This window comes from Cygnus olor (assembly GCF_009769625.2).
Source record: "Cygnus olor isolate bCygOlo1 chromosome W unlocalized genomic scaffold, bCygOlo1.pri.v2 SUPER_W7, whole genome shotgun sequence".
Taxonomy (NCBI): Eukaryota; Metazoa; Chordata; class Aves; order Anseriformes; family Anatidae; genus Cygnus; species Cygnus olor.
In genome coordinates, this window is record NW_024429078.1 from 1709858 (window position 1) to 1733641 (window position 23784).

At 47.5% G+C, this 23784-nt stretch overlaps 4 protein-coding genes across 4 annotated transcripts in view; 3 read left to right on the top strand and 1 right to left on the bottom strand.

Moving 5' to 3' along the window:
- The window catches only part of LOC121063017 (ubiquitin-conjugating enzyme E2 R2-like), a 76631-nt gene extending 69017 nt beyond the window's left edge, over nucleotides 1–7614 (top strand). Inside the window, 6 exon segments of the mRNA XM_040543325.1 lie at nucleotides 59–156; nucleotides 5267–5308; nucleotides 5310–5327; nucleotides 5329–5397; nucleotides 6727–6891; nucleotides 6893–7614. Of these exon segments, the coding sequence (XP_040399259.1) occupies nucleotides 59–156; nucleotides 5267–5308; nucleotides 5310–5327; nucleotides 5329–5397; nucleotides 6727–6891; nucleotides 6893–6944 (444 nt within the window). The 3' untranslated portion in view covers nucleotides 6945–7614.
- The window catches only part of LOC121063021 (CUGBP Elav-like family member 4), a 1483068-nt gene that overhangs the window by 1272542 nt on the left and 186742 nt on the right, over nucleotides 1–23784 (top strand). The window lies entirely within an intron of this gene.
- The window catches only part of LOC121063013 (ubiquitin-associated protein 2-like), a 106622-nt gene continuing 93559 nt past the window's right edge, over nucleotides 10722–23784 (bottom strand). Inside the window, 12 exon segments of the mRNA XM_040543319.1 lie at nucleotides 10722–10857; nucleotides 11398–11510; nucleotides 11513–11588; nucleotides 12586–12653; nucleotides 14100–14207; nucleotides 14287–14340; nucleotides 14343–14385; nucleotides 15131–15297; nucleotides 15300–15344; nucleotides 16813–16891; nucleotides 22488–22535; nucleotides 23407–23498. Of these exon segments, the coding sequence (XP_040399253.1) occupies nucleotides 10762–10857; nucleotides 11398–11510; nucleotides 11513–11588; nucleotides 12586–12653; nucleotides 14100–14207; nucleotides 14287–14340; nucleotides 14343–14385; nucleotides 15131–15297; nucleotides 15300–15344; nucleotides 16813–16891; nucleotides 22488–22535; nucleotides 23407–23498 (989 nt within the window). The 3' untranslated portion in view covers nucleotides 10722–10761.
- LOC121063020 (interferon) lies at nucleotides 18296–19862 on the top strand. The gene has a single exon (XM_040543330.1). The coding sequence runs from the start codon at nucleotides 18735–18737 to the stop codon at nucleotides 19308–19310; it is 576 nt and encodes a 191-aa protein (XP_040399264.1). The 5' UTR covers nucleotides 18296–18734; the 3' UTR covers nucleotides 19311–19862.

Below are 23784 nucleotides of genomic sequence, written 5' to 3' on the forward strand. Positions count from 1 at the left end.
AGTCTTCAGACCTTTACTTTGAGCCGGGCTGTTCTCAACTTTGCTTTTTGTCTTTCAGAACGGAGATGTATGTATTTCAATTCTTCACCCGCCTGTAGATGACCCACAAAGTGGAGAGCTGCCATCTGAGAGGTGGAACCCTACCCAAAATGTCAGGTAACAGTGTGAACCAGTGGTGTACAAAGCTGAACTCAGAGGCCTGTCATCTCTCTCCTAGACTAAAGCCTGTGTTGGGAAAAGGTTTGGAAGGGAATTAAAGATTTTAGGGGGGTTTAGAGCTTGAATCAGGTAGGAACCGGATTCACCAAGCTGTCTGAAGATACTGGGGGCATGCTCTGTCCTGATGCTGGGTTAATGATGTAGAGCCTTCTGCCATATTCACAGGTTTACATGTTCTTAAAGCGATCTCAAACGTTTTAACCTTTCCCAAGGCATGTTATCCAAACTCTTCTAAGATACCAACTAGTAGAAAAGGACATCTCTGAGTATTCAGGCCCTGTAGGATTAAAATTATGCATAGTGCTACCTGCAGTTTGCCTTCTAATACTTGTCCCTATCTCCTGTCCTGTAGTGTGGTGTCTTGAGCAGTTAGCTAGGTAGTTCTTTTGCTGCCAAAACCAAACAATCACTAAGTACCAGCAGCATTCAAGGCTAGTATGTCCATTTTTGAAACATCAGCTGGATTTCATTCTAATTTCAAGACACTACCAATAAAGCTACCAATAAAGAACTCACAGAACAAACATCAAATAGCAGATCACTGACCCATGCAGCAGGAGTGACATAGGGAAAGGACCTTGAGCTCAGGTACTTCTGTTATAACTACTTAATGTGATTCATTATGCAAACAAAGTTAAAATAACTGACCCTAGATTTTTAGCATATCATATGAAAATTATGCTTGTTTTCAGAGTGATTTATTAGACGTTGATTCCTTAGTTTAAATTGTTTTTTCCACTGGTAGATCCAGTTAGGGATCTCAACCCAGGTGGGGGAACGTAGAGATATGAAGAGGGTTTTCTGATGCTTTGACTCTGCTTTTATCTAACTTGGCTTCGTGAAATTAATTTGAAAAAAAGCCTTTGTCAAAGCAAAGATCTAGCAAGGGGGGGTTATTGGATTCTTTACCCTTGGAATGGGATTGTAACACACACTGCAAAGTGCTGAACTAGAACTAGCGTGGCAGCAAACTAGGATTTGTAACAGTCAGCAAATTATAACAACTGAAGTTCCCTCCTGGAGCATGCTACTTCAAGGTTAAAAAGGCTCAAGAGAAACGGTCCATCTGAGTTGTGTGAAGTTATAAAGAGTTGGGAGTCTTACCTTAAAAGCTTAAGCTAAATGTTATCCAATCCATCTGTCCCAAGTAGAAGTGAGTATGAAGCGCTCTCTCAAGTTCTAGTCCAGACTGGCTTTTAATTTTTTTAAATAGTTCAAATAATATTTTAAACTGTGTACTGCTAAGCTACGTTGAGTTGTCCTTCTGCTCACATGGCTATTAACCATATCAAATGTCTGAAAACACAGTATATCTCCTCCAGTTGTTAGGACTAGATGTCAAGCAAGTTAAACAGAGTTTAGAAGCAGCTTAAGGCATTAATTACTTAGATCACACTCACATTCTGACTATTTCATTATACGCAGCACCAAAAGCTTGATGTGAAACTCATTTTGCCAGTTCTGGTTGCTGCTTTTCCTTACCACGATGCAGTTTTTGGTGCTTACTCTCTTGGAACGTTTTGGGCTTAGGGGTGATGTCTGGGGAGAAAACATTCCTTGGGTGTGTTGGCAAGTGGCAACAAAACTTGTCCTTAAATGTTAGCCCACTGCCAGCACCACCTGTTGGGCTAAGTGCCTCATACAAATTCTTCCTGCTGGGATCCCATCTGGCTTTGCAAGGCTCCGGAGTTTGTCAGATTGGAGGCAGCAGGACTGGAGGTACATGAGGGGAGCATGGTTGTAATGAGCTGCATGTGTAACCTCTTTAGTCACTGAATTTTGTAAATCCTGCTGAGTATTGGCAATTCACTGCAGCTGACCATGGCTGAAGTGTCTGCAGGGTGGGATATCATTCAGCTTGGAGAGCACCTGTGCTTCTACCTCTAAAGGTGTCAAGCATATTTGTTTTTATTTTTTTAACATGGACTTTCCTGTCACTTGGAGCAAGATGAGTCAGCCACAAGTAAGTACAGCAAACATCCAGCAAGATGTGAAGGAATGCAGCTATGATCTGTGTGGCAGAGAATGCTGCTTATCCTTGTGTCCCCAGGGCCATAAAGCTGAGGAAGTGGTGGCAGGTCTTAGGAGCTGAGGATCTTTGATCATTTTGGCTACCCTTCTCTGTATCTCCCCTGGCTCCACTGTGTCCTTTGAGGTGTTCAATATTCAGCAGGTGCACTCAGCACAATGTTTGAAATGCTGCTACATCCATACCTTGTGAGGAGAGGTGATGCCTGGCCTCACTGCTGCTTTGCTTCCTGAGATTGCTGACTTTTGTTGGCTCTTTCAGCTGCCAACAGTGCATTGAGTTGCTTGACAAGCTGTTCATATCTAACATTTGACTTCAGCTAAATGGTAAACCTTTTACTTGATATCGGAGAATAAAAATGTGCTAAGACAAATCTCCATCTACCTCTAAACCTCTGAAAATGGCTTTGAGAAGCTACAATGTGGATAGCAGCTGGAACAAAAAAATCTTTCAATAAGGTATGTAACAGGATGCACTGGTTGGGACTCCCAACCAGTCTATGTGATATCTGCTTGGGTTTAGATGAAATTCACCTGTTTCTGAGCCTTCTGTTGATTCATGAAGACAAAAAGGCACTTAACAGAGCTGATTCCTTGAGCTTCTGCTGGCTTCTCTCCTTTGATGATAAAGGGATCTAGAGGGACTTGCTCTGATGAAGACAATGGCACTGTAAACATTGAAAGAAGTAGTATGGCAGCTGATAGGGAGCGGCTCACAAAGTAACTGTTCCCAGAACAGGGAGGGAAGGATGCACAAAAGCACAAGGCAGGCTTGAAATCCCTGCTCTTCGTGCAAACAGCTTGAATATAGTGTGGCCTGAATGAGAAACAGATCCCCAAGAATATTGCAGATGGTCAGTCTGTATCCAGGATAGTGCAGTTTGCATCTGATGCTGAGGGTGTTTTCAATCCCCATGAGTCACTTGTCGGTGGTGTTGGGTCCCATGCACTGGGATCCCGTCTTGTTAGTGTACCTTGTTTACCCCCAATAGCAGAGTTTGAATCAAAGCAGTGTGCAGTTCCAGAGGTACCAAAACTCCTGGAGCTGATGTAACACCCTAGCTGGGATGAGCAGCACAGTCTCACCGCTCATGGCCGCTGGCCTTGGTGGTGTGCTTAAGTGGCTTTGCACTGACTTTGGAGCCTGGGGCACTGCAGTAGAAATCTGCCTTTTCTCACTTTGTTTGAAGTAAGATGGGTAGAGCAGATGCTAAATCCAGCTACTAATTCCTGTCCTGGGCCTTCCCCAGGTTTTGCTCGCTCTAAGCAAAACCGCTACAGTGCTGCTGGAGCTAACTTCCTGGCTTCACAGCCTGGCTGGGAAGAATCAAAGGCCTCTGAATAAATCATTGAGATGAAGTGGAAGACGGGCACTCTCCTTCCCATCATTCCAGTCTGGCCAGGCATTTTTTCCAGAGCTGTCATTCTCTTCCTACTGAATTATGTCCTTTGGAAAGCAAATTGTAGAAGGCTCTCCTGATAGCCGTGCTGAGCAGGCTGGCCAGACATAAGCGTTTTGTTTCAAAGTCTTTCAAGAAGCTAAGCATCCAAATGACCAAGCATTTCCTGGCACTGTATGCCAGTTAAATGCAGTTAGATGTGCTCAGCATACACCGCTCTGAGTGCACCTCTAAATCAATGTGAGTGCAGAGGGGCCCTAGGCTCCTTTAATCAATTCTGCAGGGCAGTTGTTGTGTACAGCTGTATTCCAGGACCTATCACTTGCCTTTGGCCTTTCCTTCAATTTCCATTGAAAGCTTTTGCCAGTGGGAGCACCTCAGGAGGGTGAAGATGTTGTGGTAGCTGCAGCCAGGTTGCTGCATGCGTAGAGCTGCCTGACATGACTTGCTGCTGAGTTTTGTGCTTGTCGTGGCAGTGTGAGTGCCAAGGGGCTGAAGCTCTGGAGTGCAGAGGTTGTAGGAAATGCAGGAGAAGGGGCTGGGCGAGATGTGGTGGTGGCCCTCACTGAATGCTTGAGGAGGAGCGTACCTAGCTAGCTTGCTGCTGTTGCTAGAAACCCAGGAAAGCTGTTCATCTGCAGGGTTTACGTGCCTGGTTCATGCTGGTTTTGCTGAGGACCAGTAGCTGAATCCTGCTGGCGCTTGGCAGTTTGCCTGGATATTGGGAAACATCTGTGTTGTCTTCCCATTGCCACACATGCTGCTGCAGCCCCAGAGGTGCATGGGCTGAGGAGAGGATATACCTGGCCACAGCTCCAACCTCTGGGCTTCCAGTTGGGCAGGGGCAGCAGCACAGCCCTATCAGCAGGCCTCGGATTGCTGCGGTCCTCCTTGTTCTGCAGGAGGACAGGCAAAGAGCCCGTCTCGCTGCTGGGGAGCTGCATGTCACCAGGCGCAGGCTCACCAAGCATGTTTCCAACCCTGCACCATCCCCAGGAGGTGTGGATGAGCTGAGTGGGTCTGAGCTGAACTCTGCTGGTCATTGCTGTCACAAGGACGTGAACAGAAGTGGTGGGCCAGGTGCCAGAGTGCACTTGGCTCTGTGTTCCCTCCCCACACTTCTTTTCTTTTCTAGTTAGAATACAAGCTCTGGCTTCAGATAGCAAAGGAAAGGCCTCTGCAGCTCAGTCTGTGGGAACCCCTGGGCAAGGCAGCTGGAGCACTCTCTGGGCTGTACTTAATCAGTGCAAAACCACTTCCAAGCCGAAGTGTTCCCCAGCCCAGCCTGGAGGGCTGGACCGCCTTAATAGCTTTCTTTGTGCTAGAGAGCTTCTCCCCTCTAGATTTTTCTGGAGCACATTGCTATCCGTAGTCAGGTCCTTGAGGTTTGTACTGTATCACCTTCCCCACGCTGCCAGCCATGGTCTGAAGTTCAAAATACCCACTTTCACTCTAGCTGTTGGTCAGTTGTGCTTAGCTTAGGTTTTGACTTTAAACAATGCATTCTGATGCTTTTCTGATGCCTCGCCTGGGGAAAAAAAAACAAAAAACAAGCTGTCAGCATCCAGGATCCATGAATGCTTTAGCCCTGACCCTGCTGTTGTGGTTACCTTTTTCAGGACTATCTTACTGAGTGTAATTTCTCTGCTTAATGAGCCCAACTTTCTCTCCTGCCAATGTGTGCATCAGTCATGTTCAGGAAATGGAGGGACAGTAAAGGAAAAGACAAGGAGTATGCTGAAATCATAAGGTAAGTTTTGTTCTTTGTGATGCTGTGCTACCAGTCTCCTGCTCCGAATCCTACAAAACAGGCTGATTGCAGAACTTGCTGAAACCAGCTTCTCACTCTGATTGCTTCTTTAGAAATGAATTCTACAGTTTTATTCCAAGTCCAGGTTTCTGGTCTCTAGATTTTTCAGCACAGAATTGGTGCAGACTTCTGGAGCAGAAGGACCAGGCTGATCTGTCTTTGAATTGTTCTTTTTTCAGACTAATCTGGCATGATGCTCTGCAAAACCTATTGGCTGCTAGTAAATCCCACTTGAAGTCCCCACTTGCCTTTGAGCACTGCTTGCTGCTTAGGATGTGATTCAAACTGACTGCATCCTACTAATTCTGTGCTTAATGCACTCATGAATCATAATCTTGTCCCTCCTTGAAGGAATATCAGCAGGATTTGGCAAGTGTTTGCAAAGCTTGGGGTTTGGTTAGCTTGGAGCACTGTTCAGTCTTGACTGTCCCTTGCTCGAAGCTCATGGTTCATCAGGTGCTGTTGGAAGATGATATGAACTTGAGCCAGGGTGGCTTGGAACCACAAATGAGCAGCCCCTACCGCAGAGTGGCTGCTGTCTCACTTGCTTGGCAAAATACCAATTACATCTGCATTGACTCGGCTAGCTGGGCACGCAGAGCAGAGCTGTGGTCGGAGCTGAGCAGGCAGTTGCTGGCCTGAGCCGGTTGAAGAGCCTTGCTGGAGGTTATCTTTGTCCCCGGCAGCTGGCTTCAGCAGAGCTGGCCTTGCTCCACAAACAGAGCAGGAGGCAGCTCGCAGCCCACCCTGGGGTGTCGGGAGTGCTTGTGTCCTGCCGGCCCCGGGCAGCAGCGGGTTATGGCTCTGCCTGCTCCCCTGGGCAGCCGAGCGGCGCCAGATGCCCATGAGAATGCCAGGTTGGGGCATGCCGGGCTGGTCTTTGGTGGTGGGGAGGCTGCGGATACCACCTCTGAACCGCGGTGGTAAGTCGCCTTGGGAAATTCCTGAACAGCCCCCTTCTACAGCAGGGCAGTTAATGTAACAAACCTTGCTCTGAGCCCTGGCAGGCCGGTCGTGCAGGGCCCGGTGCAATAACCAACTTCATATGTCGCTGGAAGTGTGGATGCCGCAAACAAACTTGGAGTACTCCCAAACCCGGGGCTATGGGAACTAAATCTGTTGCTGGTACTGCTTGTGGTGCTTCAGCCAGACACGGGTGGTGGCTGAAACAGCGCCCTGGGCCCTGGGCTGCCAGGAGAGCAGGGCCGGGAGGCAGAGAGCTGCACCAGCGTGTAGCCCCAGTCACGCTGCTCTGTCCTCCTCCTGCAGGAAACAGGTTTTGGCTACCAAAGCTGAGGCAGAGAAGGATGGCGTGAAGGTCCCCACTACACTGGCAGAGTACTGCATCAAAACTAAAGTGCCTTCCACTGACAACAGTTCGGATTTGCTTTACGACGACTTGTATGATGATGACATTGACGACGAGATGAGGAGGAGAGGACGCTGAATGTTATGATGATGATGATTCTGGCAATGAGGAGTCGTGACCTGCTCCCTCTATGCCCCTGTACTGCCCTGCTGACTCAGGCCAGAAGGGAGCAGCAGTAACCTAGCAGCAGTCCAGCAAAAAAAGTGTGTGTGTGTGGGTGGGTGGGGATCAAAAACCTATTGTCTCCTGCTGTCTCCTGTTGTATGGATCTGTTTGCTCCTTTTTTATGGACCTCTTAGAGACCCTCCACAGAATGTCTGAATTCTTGCAGTCTTAACCCTTTCATCACTGTATTATGATTTCTTTTTAAAAAGAAATTCCCCTTTTCACTTCTCTATGAAACGCTCACAGCGAAACAGGGTTGCTCACGTTTAGGTTATTGAATTCAATAGTCTTGCATTGAGATGTTTAATGTATTTAAAGGTAGAACAAACCCATTGGAAGCTGGGTTTTGGGGAGCTCAAGTGCTGCACTTACTGGGAAAAAAAAATCCACACAAAGCAAATTGCCAAGGTTTAGCTGCTCCATTTACAAAATAGCATGTGTACATTCGTTTAGCCTTGTGGTGGTGGCTTTTCCTTTTTAAGGTATGGGGCGGAGAGTGTAAAGCTACTGTGTGTTGAGCTTGATGGGCTGTTACTGAAAGGTACAGTATTCCTTTTCAGCCTGCTCAAGTTAGGAAATAGCTGGCCCCTGGAGCCCCAGCGGCACAATCAGCTTTGTCTCTGAAAGGCTTGTGATATAAACCCTAAAATAAACACGTAACACTTCACGTCTGTACAACTGAGCCCTGGGTTGCTATTTATTCTTTTTCAGGCTAAGTTGGGGTTGAAACAGTCCAGATTAGCCACTGCTGCAACCTGCTGCCAGCTGCCCCTCTCCAGAAGGAGAGCAGATGTGTCCTGCTGCCCCTCTGGCCACCTGTTTGGCGCACTCATCCCAAACTTGTCTCTGGCGTGGGGAAAGACCGATAGCCTCCTGTCCCAGTGCTTGCTAGCAGCGCATGTGCTTCCTGCGCCCTCAGTCCAGTGCTGCCCTGAGCCTTTTTTCTCTTGCTTGTGTAGGTCAGAAGTTAGTAAGTACAGCTCTGCTGCAACCATGGGCACCAGGGCTGGATGGTGGTCGTGGCAGGGGCCAGAAGGGAAGCAGGGATACCGGGCTCGCCCCTTTCCTCCCTGGCAGCCCCAGGGATGCAGTGAAAGCCCTATGGGGCTTGCCAAGCTTCTCAGCAGCATGCTTCAGCTGGTGCACCTGCATGTTCTTGGGAGTTTGTGGCAGAGCTCGCAGCCCTCCCCTGCGGGCAGGGGTAGCCTACATGCTCACTTCTGCGGAACGCTTCCTCGGCACCCTGACCCCTTTGCAATGTGCTCTTCTTGTTTGGCTGTGGTGCAGCGGCCTGAATTCACCTTTAGGATGGGATCTCGAGCAGCAGCCAGCCCTGCCTTCACCTGCTGAGCCCTGGGGCTGCCAGGAGCTGCTAGCCCCGTGGGGTCAGACCCTCCACTCCTAGCGGTACAGAGGAAGTTACCCTGATGAGAGCTGCTGCCTTGGGCGCTTGCTTGTGCCCCCACTTCATGTATCTCAGGGCTTTTCAGGTACGGCACCAGCTGCAGGGGTAGGCGAGAGCAAACTAAGTGGGAAGTGGCTGTGGGCATGGGGATGTGGCCCCCACAGCACAGTGGCTCCCCAGAGCAAGTGGGAGGGGAGGATGTCTGCCAGCACCTGGTTCCTCAAAGGTGGGCTCTGCCCCCATCCCTCCCTGCTGGGGGGAAAAAGGCAGTCCTGGTGGTGGCACCTCATCCCTTAGTGCTCCCTGAGTGTCCTGCTTGTATGGTAGCAGGACTGTGGGCCCTCTGCTGCCCTGTCCCAGCCATGGGGTTTAGTGACGCTGCTGCCCATCCAGCCTGTCCCCAGGACTCATCTGGCAGGGAAAGCAGCTGGCAGCTTGCAGTGTGGGATAGGGAGTGGTGCAGCGAGGGCCCTGCTGATGACCTGGTTTGAAATGAGGATACTGCATCTTTCAGGATCACCCATGTACTTCTGACCGTTTTCACTGTGTGTATCACTCAGTCCAGTGACTTGCATCTTACAACACCAAGCTTGAAAATATATCATCATGACTCTTCCGTTACCCTTTTTTTTTTAAAAGGGAAAAAGGTGACCTTTTTTTGAGAGCGCCTACTACCAGACTAATTTCTCTTCCCCATTGTCCCTTGCAGTGTCATTGCTTGTTGACTTGCTGGGTTCCTTTTTCTGAGATGCAAACTGAAGTTTTGAGGTTTTTTTTGAATCTAAGAGACTGAGGAAAAACGTTTACCTGAGCTCTTATTCTGTTTTTTCTTAACACCCTCGCCCCCCTCAGCCACTATTAGCACTTACATTTGCAACTACAGCCACCTTCAAATGCAGTTTTCAACTGTTCTCAAACCAGCAAGGTACACTAGATTTCTTAGTAGTTTTCTCAGCTAATAGCCCATGTCTTCCTTTTTTCTTCAGTATAATTTACCAGAAAGAATTAACTAATGCTTTTTTTTTGTGTTGTCTTTTCCTTCAGTGGCTATATTTTGTCTTTTCTGCACATCTGTCTCCTAATAAAAAAACAAAAATAAAAATGAAAACATCCCTGTACTATTATGTTCATGGTAATGGAGCTGTTTTATTTTCCTGGGATGTTTAAAGTTCTGAATAACAGCTCCTGAGATGTTTTGTGATGCTCTCTACTGTCATGCAGTGCTGTAGGTACAGGTAAGCATACAAGAAAACTAATGCCACCCATACAGCTGAGGATGGAAGTTTGCTCCAGTTGCTGCAGGAGCAGGGGAAAGGGACAGGCAAAACTGCTCCTAGAGCCTTTGAAAATGCAGACAAACACCAGTGGTAAGCTCAGACCTTTATTAGGTGGAGGAAGGACTAAAAAGAAATAAAACTCTTAAAACATTCACCGCACTGGTGCAGGACAAGGAGGACCAGGAGCTGCCTCCCTGGTCTTTGTTTTTAAGAAAAGGGGGAGGGACAGGTGAAATTTCCATCTGTCAGCTCTGGTGATCCTGGGCAGGGTGGCTCAGGGTAAAAAAGAGGTAAGAGACACAGCTTATACTTTTATTTAAACTGCTACATAGGTTTTTTTGCCTCTAATGATGCAAAAGGGAGTTCCAAGACACACTGAGCCATCCGAAGTCTCTTGCTTGAGAAACAAAACCAAAACAAAAAAAAGTTTTTTTTCTCCATTATTATTTATTTAAAAATTGGAAAATAAAAAGGTGAGGCTGCAGCTCAGTGCCACAGTGACCAAACTGCCCACAAGTTCATCTTCCGCAGCAGGAGGGGGGAGACTAAAGAAAGGGGAAGGCCCACAAAACTTTTTTTCCGTTTTTTTTTCCTTTAAAGTAACAGCTATGCTGGGGGTGGGGGCAGAAATCAAATCAACAGGCATCTTGATTCTTTTTGGGGGGCCAGGCCTCCTTCTTTGCCTGAATTTAGAACTGCATTAAATAAATGGGCTCCAGCTCCAATAAAATGACGCAGTTTATCTTTGACAGTTATAAAGCCCATAGAGCTTAAAAAAGGAAGGATGCCCTGGTGCAGATGGGAATTAATAATTAGTTTTCCTACAAAGAAAATAAAACGGGCTGCAAGATGCAGAAAACCCACATTTAGGCTCTGTTACATTTACAAATACATACATAAATATATTACATACAACAGCACTCAAAGAGGAAGCAGGCGAGTCACACAGAGGATGGTTGGCTGGCTGCAGTTCTCCCCGCACAGACATTTGGCTGAGGAGTTACTTCTAATAATTCCAGGAACGGGCTTCGGCTTCTTTTCTCTTCTCTCCTTTCCTTTCATTCTCTCCCCCCTCCCCGGTTTTGGATTTAGTTTGTCCAGTATGGAGAAGTGCCATAGGCGGTTTTGGTAGCCTGAGACTTTTGCTGCATGGTGCTGGGCTGGTTGCGCTGACCAGATCCACCCTAGAAATCAGAACAGGAGGAGACATCAGCATCAGAGGCAGGAGGCCACAAGGAGAACAGCAAGGCTGTGGGACAGAGAAGCATTCTCAAGGTGAACAGAGACTGCACCAGCCAAGGATGTCAAGTGTTCAGAGGGAGCAGTTACTGCCTATTTCTGGACTCCAAAGCAGAACACCTTTTTTTCAGGGAACATTTAGAGTGAGGAAAGGAAACGCACCGGTTGGTGAAATCAAATCAGAAATCAGAGCTGACACACAAGGGGAAGCTTGTTTTTTTTCCCAGTCACAGTACAAACGTTTGTGTCCAGGGAACAGCAGCTGCCTCAACCTTACACCCCCTGCACCCTCTGTGTCCACATCGCAACAGCCTCTTCCACTCAGCCCCCAGTCCTCCCAGGCTGGTAAACAGCATCTAGTCTGCTAGCCTGCAACCCTGCCAGGCCATATTCCCAGCAACAAAGCAAAGCAAAAACCAAAATCCCACACTGGGAGGTAAGTGGGAGCAACATGCACTTTGCGAAGGCTGCAGGGGCTGACTCACCTGCCCATCTTGCTGAAGATGGTGATGCAGCATCTGGGAATGAGGCTGCTGATGTGCAGGCAGGATGTGGAGAAAAGGGGCTGGAGCATAACCCGGGGCAGCACCAGGGTTCAGGGCCCAGTAGATCCGAGAGCAGAGGGCAGGCTGAAAGGAGGCGGTGTGCCAGCGTGGAATCCCTGCTTGTCAAACGTCTGCATGGGAGGCAACGGGGACAGCATCAGAGACCGACAGGAACAGCCCCACGGTGACCAAACAAGAACAAGTGGCCTGAACACAGATCCCTGCAACTCTCATCAACCCTGTGAGCAAGCCAAGTCAGACCAAATGCCTGTGGGCACTTCAGATTGAGTTCAACTCCTCACCCTTATTTCTGCACTAATGCCCGAAACTTTTTATTTCCATGGCTACTGTGTTCCTTTTTTCCCTGACCTCTTTTGCTTAGTGGGACATAGGGTGGCAGCAGCTGCCTGAAATCAGTCCATCAGACCTCTCAGGGGCTCAGGCTGAATTATTTGACCTACTCAAGGCATCCCAACAAAAATGCAGAAAGAAATTGCACTAAGGTTTGGCTCCCCCAAAACTCTGCCCCTAACGCTATGCACATATCCAAGAGCTGCTGTCCTCCTGGGCACGAAGCACAGCCTGACACACACTGGGTCTGACTGCCCTGACAGAGGGTGCAAGGATGGGGAAAGGAGCTGGCTGTAACCCCACTGCACAGCTCATCGAGCACTTTCTGCTCTCCCTGGGAACTCGTACGCAGAGCAAGAGCCAGAGGTGGCAGAGTGGTGCTGGCACCCACAGGAGAGACCCTCAGGGACAGGGGTGGGCACTGCTGGCTCATGTCTCTGAAAAAAGCTAACATCCTCTTCACTCTGCTTTGGGGGCAATTTTGACTGTGCTATCCTGTTTTATTTGCACCCACAGCATGCGTGAGGCAGTGTGACAGTGCAGGGAGCTCTGCGTCTATGTCAGCAGCTTTGGCCAGGAGTGGACGTGGCAGAGGCAGCAGGACAGAAGGCAAGACTCCTCTCCAGCAAGCAGAGCCAGTGTAAGAAATGCGAGAGCCTGCTGACCCCAAGCCCAAGCTGCCTGGGAACTGTCCCCAGCTGCCAGGGCTCCAGCAGAGTCCCACCAAGCCACCCATAAGCAGGGAGCCACCAGGGTGGAGGGTCCAGCGTTCCTCACCTGAGTCTTGTTATAGACTGAGCCACTGATATCAGGCACACCTGTGTTACTTGAGGTCACAGAAACACCTGGAAAACAAAAAGGCACTGACAACAAGAAAGCCAAGCAGCACCCAGCTCGAACCCCGTTGTGCTTTGCTCCTGGTGCCTCAGTGGGGCACCTGAAACCGCTGCCTCCATGCCCTCCTGCTCGTGCTCTCAGACCAACACTCCAGCCAGGAGCAGGAGGAAGGGCTCGGCTCCCTGCTCCTGCTGCAGAGCAGGAAACCAGCCCACTGGGATAAATCATCCGTGTCCACTGCACACAGATTACGGCTGGGATTCAAATGCACTTCCTGGGCAGTAGTTGGCTGCGCTGAACACTTTTAGCTCACAGAAACCAGCTTTCCCCCAGGATTAGGGATGCATTTGGCTCTATCACAGCATTCAAGAGCTTTCCAGTAGTGGCTGAGCAATGAGCCTCAGCAGCTGCTACATGCTTGTGCCCTTGTCCTTTCACATCATGCAGAAGGATGAGGCCTGCCCTGCTCCTCCGCCCCTACAGAATTAGTATCACTGGCTCAGGCTGGCTTCCACCTGGATCAGCTGGTGCCACAAACGGCTCAGGAACAGCCACTTACCAGCAAAGGGACTCTCAAATTGGCCACTCATTTGTGGGCTTACAAGGACTGGATCCGATCACTTGGATTGGATTAAAAGCAGTGGTTCCTGTGGCCACTGAATCAGATGCCTGACTTGGTGAGTTTCCACTGCTCTAAGGCTGTACCCTTCCTAGTCGATTTTACCCTTCCTAGGAGATCTCTCCTTTTTGCAGGCCACAGAGGAGAGCACGATCAGCTCCTGCTTGAAGCCTGATGTCCTGACTAGTCCAGGGGGTGTTTCAAACACACAACAAATGCTTGGTATTTGCTTAAGCCCAAGGATGAACTAGTTAGTGCTAAGCAGTTTGGTATACATTTCTCAGGTCTAACCAGCATGTGCAGAATAAAGCTTTCACATGAGCCATGTACATTCCTTAGCCTTTACAGTCACAGAGGACTGTAGGCAAAACAACGCAATGAGTTACAGAGTGGGGACAGAGCTGAACAGCCCTGAGATATGTGAACTGCCCTGCTCGCTCTGAATGCACAGCTATCTCAGGCATCTACCAGACTCAAAATCCAGTCAGCATTTGGCAGAGGACCATTTCGGCAGTAGCATCCCACTGCTTCGAGACCACTTATCTTCACCAAAACCAACTCTGGCAGGGAAAACGGCTCACTATTTTCCCATGTGTAATCGAGGACAAAACTGCGCATCAGCCACACAAACCCTTATGCGATGTTCAGCTGTTAGGTTTAGAGGGAACACTTGGGCCATTAAAAAAAATACATTTTGTATACGGGAGATGGAGAAACAGCTTGGATCTCGACCCTGTTTACAGCTGGCTGCTGTGTTGACTGCACAGCACTGGCAATGCTGGGAGTTTGCCCTACTGAATCCCACTCAGGATAAACCTCAAGTCTCATGTGTTACCTTTCCCAGGTCCAGTGCCAGCAGATTTGTTTTGTGCTTGAGATGACCCACTGTAGCCTCCTTTGCTGTAATCTCCAGCTGCCGTTCCCTGCGTTAAGTCATCATAGCCTGCCGTGTGTACAAGACAAGGTGTTACAGTGTGCAAGCAGCTCTGCAGATGCTTGTGAAAGCACAGTGACGAGCATACCTGCTCCATAGCCGTGCTGCCCGTAGCCACTCGCCTGCTGGAAAGGAGTGGACGCGTGTTCAGATTGACTCCGTGCTGCTTAGCAGATGCCGGAGGTACCTGAACAAGGAGGGATAACAAAAGCGGCTGTTAGCTGGGGACAGCGCACAAAAAGCAAGTCCCCTGCCATCTAGTGGGGAAGGCACCTCCAGCTCACACGGGAAATAATTGGCTGGGAGCACTGGGATCACAGGGAAGGTGGCACTCACTGCTGGAGCAGCTCTGTGAAAGCCACGTTTCCTGCTAGAGCTGCCCTTTCCCGTGGCCTTTCTTCCCATGCAATGCAACACATCTCAGCTGCCTTTTTATTTCATATGAATAAAAGACTAAAAAGCAAGTTTTTGCCTTAAACCAAAACCAAGCAACCACAGCGCTCTTCAGAATCAAACAAAACCAGCTCCTGCCTGAGGCTGTTTCATAAAATAGTCCCTACAGTGCCCTAAAATAGACTTATCTACCTTCTGGCCTGGAGCATCACCTCTTCCCAGTAACTTCCTCCTGAGACTACCAGTGCTGCTCTACAGCTTCTTGGGGTCTCCTTTTGACTCTGCAGAAGCTCCTAAGGCTTTTTCAGGAACACACAAACCCATGAGCTGCAGCTGTCTACTATTTACAGTAACCTGTGCCTATGAGTTCTGGCCTTTCAAGTTCCTCTTGTGGAAGGGACAAGCAGATATTTTCTCATCCTTACACAACTTGTTTAGAGATCCTTTGCAGGATGGGGAAGATGTAGCCAGGTTTTGGTGGAGAGAGCAAAACCAGATGAGCACGAAGCAAGGGTTACAGTTAAAGCCGACACACTTACAAACATGGTTGGCCCGTACTGGAATGCGCTGGGTACGCCTGGCACCCCGGCGTAGTAAGGGAGCCCAGTGTAGCTGTACCCTGGCGGCATGGTCGGGTTGAGGAAGGGCTGCTGAGTCGTGTGGTGAGTCTGCGTCTGGTTCTGCTGCGGCTGGGCTAGTGTGGTAGTGGAGCAGGGGAGGCAGAATCCCCGCGGCCAAATTTTGTTACGTCACCTGAGAAGTAAAGACTGATCAGAAAGGGATCAAAGCTTCTCCACAAGGATCCTCTGAGTACAAGTAAACTAACAAAGAGCACATCCTACACTTGAAAGGCTGTGGGTTTTCATGGGAAGAACTCTCCCGGTCTCTATTCCTGATGGCCACAGGGACATGGCCTGTTTGTGGCACAGAGCTTTGTGCCATGGCTAATCCATTGATAGAATGAGATGCCGATACTTACCTATCTCATGCACACTGAGCAGATTCATTACTATCAGATCATTGCAATAAAAATATGCTAAAAGCAGAACTATAGTAAAATAGCCAAAGTGCAAATGATTGTTGGGTTAAAACATGACTCTCCTGGAGGTTAAACTGATTAGCCAAGCTTCATGGGCTAAGAGCAAGTTAGATTTACAGGCAGTGATGGGCATGTTTTTGTCAATGTCTTTATTTATGAAGCATGACTAGTTAGATGTCTGGTTCCTCACACCACCAAAGTTCTGGAGACAGTAGCTGAAGGCCAGGAAAGCAAGGCTTGCATCGTGGACCACCTTACTGAAGAAGTAGGAAGGGAAATTGGTTATTAACCCAAAATCAGCCTCCCAAGAGAAGTGACTACGAAGCAGAAAACTCCAAAACACTTGCATTTTTCTGACAGCCTACAGAGCAGCATGTTCACGTGTTGTTTGTTTTTTTTTTTTTAAAAAAAACGAGGGTGACATCATATCTATCTCATTCCTGACCAGTACTCCTCTTTGTTGGCTGCCAAGAAGAGTGACAACATTCAATAACTGCGTTATAGGAATTGTAATACCTATGGCTACAGTTTTTAAGCTGTAATCAGCTGGCAGTGGAAGAAAAGCTCTTGCTGAATATGCTGTACAGCATTAATATCATCTTTGCACATTGATAACTGAAGAAAGCAGAATGAGGAAGAGCTTCTTAGACCACACGCTTTTGGGAGCGAAGTCCAGTAATTTGAGGAGGGCAGGGGAAACCTGCTAGAGGGCAGCTCCTGGTGGCAATATACAAGTGCTAAAATAGCAATAACCAAGCACAGGTTGCTGCTGAAAAGGTTCTAAAAGGGCCTATTCCAGTGCCAAAAAAAGAAAGCCAGCCAGCTGAATTTCAAGGAAAAAGACCAAATAAACTATCAGGTATCTTCCAAGCACCTGTATGTGCTTGGAAAGGCACTAGATGACACTGGCATTTACATTTTAACAATTTTGGCACTTGCTCTCAAAGAGTATCCAACTTTATCCCAGAAGAGGTCATGTATGAATTCCCAATTAAAACCATGAATAAAAATCCATGTCAAAGTTGAGAGGGAGAAGCTTGTTTTTATTTACTTATTTCAGATTGGTGGATTTAAATTGCCTACAGAAGGGAAAAATGACTGCTCCGTCAGCAACAGCAGGATGACCTGCATTTAGAAACCAACACATCTCACTTATTGTCCTTGTCTTTAAATAGCACTCACCTGAGTACGGGTTGTTAGTAAGGCTCCCATCTCTGCCTGTCAAGGTTGCAGGAGCAGGGAATGTAATTCCGTAGTAATCCTTAAACAAAGATGACATCATTTATTAATAGTTGAAACCATAACAGAGCTGAGTAACTCTTACACACCCTGCTTTATAAAAATAAGAATTTTAAAAGCAAGGAATAAGGGAAGCTATAAGGTCAGTTTCTGCCCAAGCTTAAAACAGAGCTAAAGATTTACCAGGATCCTCAATTTCACACTAAACCTACTTTATGGACACTTAATATCGTCTGCAATCACTTTATCTCTTAATGGCAGCTTCTGCTTAGCCTGCTGATACATCTAAGGGCAGAGAGGAAGGTCACTTCTCGCTGAGCATCCACCTCTGCTCAAAGGCAATGACTAAAAGCTCTTCTCTCCCAACCCTCAGCTTAGAGCTGTCATCTTCCAGTAAGACTGCACCTGGAAGAACAACAGACCCTGCAGGGTGCCAAAGAGTCAGGCCAGGACCATAAAAATAACATGGACGTAGCCTAAAGGTATTGTACCGTGCCCTGTTCTCTAAAAGTAAAAAAGTTATCTAGAAAAAGAGAACAAACTTGAAGAAAACTGGAGCAAAAAGTTACTACCTGATGACAGAAAAGATTATTTAAATTATGTCACAGAAGACCGTAGATCAGTGGACTGCAAAGTGGGGTGCCCAAGACAATCCACTGGGGTGTGTGAAGATTTTTTTTTTGGTACCACTAATAACATGAAATAAAAAAATTAAGGGGCTGGGTGCTCAACCCCTTACCCCCTTCCCAAACTGACAGGGGTGCATGATCAAAAGAGGTGGAGACCACTGCTTTGGATCATATTCTTCTAGGTCCTCTACAGAAAGACAGTCCTCACCCTGGCAGGCTTGCACTCTGAGATAACAGAGCACATCAGCAAAAACAAAGCAACATTTCATTTTCAGTTGGGGTGCAGAAGTTGCCCTTCCCTCTCTGGGTGAGCTCCACCTGTGGGGCTGGTACTCCACCAAGCAGTTTTCCTCCTGATGTTCACTTACTCCTCACCATCCAGAGCTAGTTAATGCCTTCACCACTCCTCTCCCCATTTCCACATTCTCCAGCACTGGAAAAGTATCCTCCTCCTCCACACTCATCTCTGCAAATTCCCTGACACCTCAAATGCTTTCTCTGATTTAATTGCACCTTCTACCTTGCTGCAATTCTGCGTCTCGCTGCCCTGTTTTATACACATCATCCTCCTCCATCACTGAACATGAAATAACCTGGCAAAGATTTAGGATTGCAGGGACTTTGTGTAACTTGAAACCACGCCATATTTCATCATCCTTTCCTTCCCAGGTAATTCCATCTTATCAACCCATCAAATGTAAACAACAAAAAGTAAATAAAGGGAAACATACATAAAACAGAAATACAAAGAGTATCAGAGCATTATATAAGAAAAAATGATTTGGGTAGCAAGGAAACCTGAAAACAAAACTCAAGCAAAACAGTCCATGAAAGCAACAAAAGGGAAACCCTGAAACACTTCTGCAGCCCGGCTGCCCCAACCGCTTCTGCCACAGCGATTTCACATCCCCCACCCAGCCACATTGGCCCGCAGCCAGCCTGACCTGCAACTGGGACACCCTGGCACCCCGACAGCAGTGCTGGGAAAAATGCATGCTGCCCCTGCCTGCAGCATGTGGGCACGCCTCGCCTGGCTCCACAGAAGACTGAAGAAAAAAGGCAAACAGAACGCAAAACTGAAAACGGAAACAGGGGAATTCTCTCTGGATGATGATGAAAGGAAAGATGCTGCACACCGCATAAAGCCCGACACACAGCAGCACCCCGAGCACTGCCACCACCTGCACCACCACCCAGCCCCAACAGGCTCCTGCCCAGCACAACCCAAGCCCCACCATGCCTGGGCCCACAGCCCTACCACCAACAGGCATCTACAGCGCCCTGGCGCTCCTGCTCCTCCTCACGCCTCCCGCCAACGCCTTCTCCTGCAGCCCCCTGCGCCTCCACGACAGCGCCTTCCCCTGGGACAGCCTCCAGCTCCTCCGCGACATGGCTCCCAGCCCCACACAGCCCTGCCCGCAGCAACACGCGCCTTGCTCCTTCCCGGACACCCTCCTGGACACCAACAACACACAGCAAGCCGCACACACCGCCCTCCACCTCCTCCAACACCTCTTCGACACCCTCAGCAGCCCCAGCACCCCCGCACACTGGCTCCACACCACACACCATGACCTCCTCAACCAGCTCCAGCACCACATCCACCACCTCGAGCGCTGCTTCCCAGCCGATGCCACGCGCTTCCACAGGCGAGGGCCCCGCAACCTTCACCTCAGCATCAACAAGTACTTCGGCTGCATCCAACACTTCCTCCAGAACCACACCTACAGCCCCTGCGCCTGGGACCACGTCCGCCTCGAGGCTCACGCCTGCTTCCAGCGCATCCACCGCCTCACCCGCACCATGCGCTAAGAGGAGCCCCACACACGCACCTCCCTCCCTCCCCCCCCCCCTATTTATCTATTTATTCAACTATTTATTGCAAACAAATAAACTTCACCTTTTGTAGAAACTTTGACAGTGGCTCTTGTCTCACCAGCACAGAACCTCCTGCGGGGGCAGCCCACCTCCACACACAACCACCGCACCGAGCCCCACACAGGGACACAAACACGGGGCCATCTCCCCTTCCCTCCCTCCCTCATGGCAGTCAGGGCTGCCAGTATAGGGCAGGGGGAACAGAAGGCTGCTCCAGCGTGCTGGGGGTCAGCCCCAAATCCTCATATCCCCAGGGCCTCCACAGGTGCTCCACACTCAGGCAGCACCAAAGGAAAAGACGTGCCACCCTTACTCAGCGTTCAGCTGGACGTGCTGGAGATGTGGCACAGCACCTTCCTGCACACCATGTCCCCGTGCTGCTTGCTGCACCGCTCGGACCTGCGGGTCACCCACTGAAGGGCCAAAGGCCATACACAAATATGTATGTACTATCTTGACTTCAGATACCGCCTTTATATGCATGCAGCCCTTGTAGACCTGCCAGGATGGACTTAACTCCATTCCTTTAAGTCTGAACTTCCCATTTCTTGTCAACTTGCTGAACCGCCTAAGAACCTACAACTCCACTGAGTATTCATCTGTTTGCTTAACTTTATTTAGAAACAAAAGTAAACAGATAACAGGAAAAATAATAGTATTTCTAAAATACTTTATGGAAGTCACATTTTTAACAGGCCCAGCATGGAACGGTTACAGGCAGATTTACTTTCACAGCCCCACACACAGATCCCTAGCACAAGCCTTATTCTCTCCCACCAAGCCCACGCTGGCAGCTGGGGTCAGCTGCTTTGAACTAATTCCAGTGCTGCCCTGAAACAGGAGCAGCCTCACTGATGTGCTCCTACCACCATGATAGCATAAGTACCCCATTCCGTGTCAACCAAAGGCAGGGGTTACCCCTGAAGATCCAAGCTGACATGGACGCTGTCTCTTACTCAACATACAACTTCAGAGTCAACCTGCCTGAACCTTCATAAATATCCCTTAGGAGCTGTTGCATTGTATCCAGCAACTGCTCTTCTCTGCTACCTTATTTCTCTAACTCCTTTTTCTCTATTCACAAACTAAAACCTACAGCACCAGATCCCCACTCCATCTCCTTTAACAGCCTCCTCTGCCTTTATGGGAATAACAGGGGAAAACTCAACTACACCATCTTTCCAGCAAGAACCTTCAAACAACACCCACGTAATAGGGGTGAGGCAGGAGATCCCAAACACACTCCCTGCAACCAACTGCCACTGGCCAAGACACAGGCTCGGATAGCACACGTTTTTTGTGACAGCAGCCCCAGGCACCCACCACCCTGACCTCAGCCCGGCAAATCCCACACCTCTTGCTCTCGTGCGCTGAGCCCAGGCTACAGCTCATACATTTGCTCCCTTGCCTCACTTCTTCCACCTATGCTTGCTGAGGAGAGCCTTCCCTTGTTTCCAGTTTCACTGCTTAGTCTTTAACGAACTCATCCTCACAAACATGTCAACAGTTCAGTTCTGTTCTGTGGGGAGTATGTCTGGTGTAGAACCATGAATCTACTCCTAACAATCCTTCTTGCAGTACAGACCTGTCATAGTTAGCTTTATCAGTAGGCTGGTTTTTTTTGATCCAAGCATGTTCTTATTTTAATACCAATATTGTCATTTCCCTAATTCATTATAGTATTTCTTACTTGTTTTTAATAGCTTCACCTCAATTTGTGTGACATCTGCTATATTTTTCCAGCCATCCCATAACTTTCTCCTGAACTGATATCAAGCTGCCAGGTCTTCATTTAGCTCAGTCTTTCCTTTTATCTCAGTATGACTTTATCTGCCCTCACTGCAACTTTCTTGGGTTTCAAAAAACTTACTGGAAAGTAAGACATCCTCATACAAAAGATTTTCAGAAACCTTCATCGCTTATTTCCGAATCATTGTGTGCTATTTATATTAGACCTAATTTTAAGGTCTTCTGCTGAATATATGGACAACTTACAAATAACAGAAAGATCTGTTTTCCACTTTAATTGTCTGACAGGTATGAAGCTTCTTCTGAAGCTAAGTACTAGTACATTTTCCATAGCCTTGATTTGCCCATTACAGAAAATATTCCACCTGTTTTTCATTACCAGATACTTTATTTTGGGTCTCACTTTTTATTTCTTCTGGCAATACTTCCCTCCCCGATTTAGTATTAATTATTAGATATCCATATTTTTTTTTCCTAACTCAATTCAGTTATCTGTCAGACTGGTTCTTCTGCAACATTTTTCTTAAGCGGTTTTTGTTTGCATAGAACATTTGCACATCTTAACCACATTATCACTTGTGGCCTACTCTTCCTTTGCTTTGATGATGAGCAGACAGACGGGGTTTTGTCTGGGACATCCCTGTACTCCATTTGGCTAACCCCCAGATTCCACGTGGACAACTTCGTACTGACTTGCTTAATTACAGCCTTCATCCACTAATACCTCTTTCCAGATCACTGCTCATTGCTCCAGTTTTGCCTTTATGGATACAGTGCATCAATCTATCCTTCGACTTTTCTTAGTTACATACTACCAACCTTTCTGAGTTCTCTACCCAAGTTTTGGGGTGGGAGGAAACAACTCCTCACCCTTCTGCATTGAGGGTGAGGTTCCTTGTGAATTTAACTACCTATGATTCAAGTTTCTCTCACATGTCATTTATATTCTGGATTCAGCTAAGTAAGAAAATCGTGTGCTTCCTCTCCTGCAGCTTACCTGCTGATGCATTTGTTGCCACAATGCATGCAAAGAACTCCAGCTTTAATAGCTTCAACAACCTGCTAGATGTACCCAGTGGCTGTCAATTTATGTACAACGCCTTGCTGTTCAAGCCCACCCCTTGCTAAGAAAGAAGATCATGCTCAGACTTCAGATTTGAAAAAGACAGTTTGCAGGTGGACAAATGTAACAATCGCTCTATACCCATTTACATCACCTAAAGAAACTGTCTGTGGATATTCAAAAAACAGAACATAAGGATAAGCTCTTAATCACCACTGAGCAAAGCAATTTGTGTTGGACAGAGGATCAATACTGAAGATAACTTGCTTAAAATGAAATAAACCAAGCTATTTACTTACCATTGGCAGCCTGGACTGAAGCATCTGGAGATCATCATAACCATAAATCTGCTTGAAGACAGATAAAAATACAACATCATTATAACACTTTCCTCTGATGCTGACAAATCTGGGGCTTTAAACACAGTTTGCTCCAGGAAAAGCCTATGTTAAAGGTGTATGGCTATATGTTGTATTTAGTAATCATGAAGCACTGTAGAATTGTAAGGCTAGTAGAGCTTAAAATGGCCTGTCACTCTAATATTGTTTTCGGGTGATAGCAGTTCTCTGAAGAGAGCTTGACTGTCCAGTCTTCAATACTGTTTTTACAGATATATCATTCATGAATTAATAAAGATCTACTGGGCATTCAGATATGGGAGTAAAAGCAAGTCTTTTCTGCAATTATTCTTTCCAAGAATATGACGATTAAAGACATAACGAGTAGGTTATCAAGCAAACTACAACTCATCCCTCACATTCAACGTAATAAGAAAAGCAGTTAGAACAGTTTCCAATTCAAAAATTACATAATGACATGTTGATCCTGGTCAGACATCAAAAATCTCCGTGCAACCTTTCAAACAATGACAGACAGGACACATGGCACAGTTCAACTGGGTCTAAGTCTGTAACTAAGTCTATTCCAGTAACACAAACCTGAGTAAGTCTAAATTTAATGGAAAGGCCTAAAACCTTATACCACCGAAAACCATAACAGAAGACATGCTCAGCTTTGACAGCACCCACACCAATTCTGAAATTTTCTGTGAACAGTGTACTCCCACTGAGTAGACTGCATTTCTTCAGCATTTGGAAGAAGAATTCCAAGTGCAATACATGACAACACAAATGCCTTGGCATAGACAGCAGCAGGTCTGGAGGGCCCACTTGCACCAAGGTTTAAGTAAACAAGGACAGGTACAATTAAATTGCTTACTGGGTAGGCAGGCAGAAGTCCTCCAGGTCCCACAATATACTGGTTATGCAACAAGGGCGGTACACCTTGGGGCAGGTTTGGGGGAGCTTTGCCTGTAGAACCAAAATACAGACGCTTTAACAAGCCTTTAGAAAAGAAAAGGCTTCAGCACCGAGACAACATAGCTCACGAGCCCTGGCAGCTGCACTATCATGGCTTTTAAAGAACAGAACTACACAGAAAAATTTAGTGCTAACTGATGAAAATGCTCAAAATAGCCTGAAAAGTTGAACCATATCTAAAGGAAAGGAAAGCACAGACTACGTCAAACTGAAAACAGTCCCTGCAGAAAACAGTCCAATTTTGTCATTTACTTTGAGTGGATTACAGGAATTACAG

Bases quoted from the DNA above. Each gene is read 5' to 3' on its own strand.
- LOC121063020 (XM_040543330.1), top strand. From the start codon at position 18,735: ATGCCTGGGCCCACAGCCCTACCACCAACAGGCATCTACAGCGCCCTG.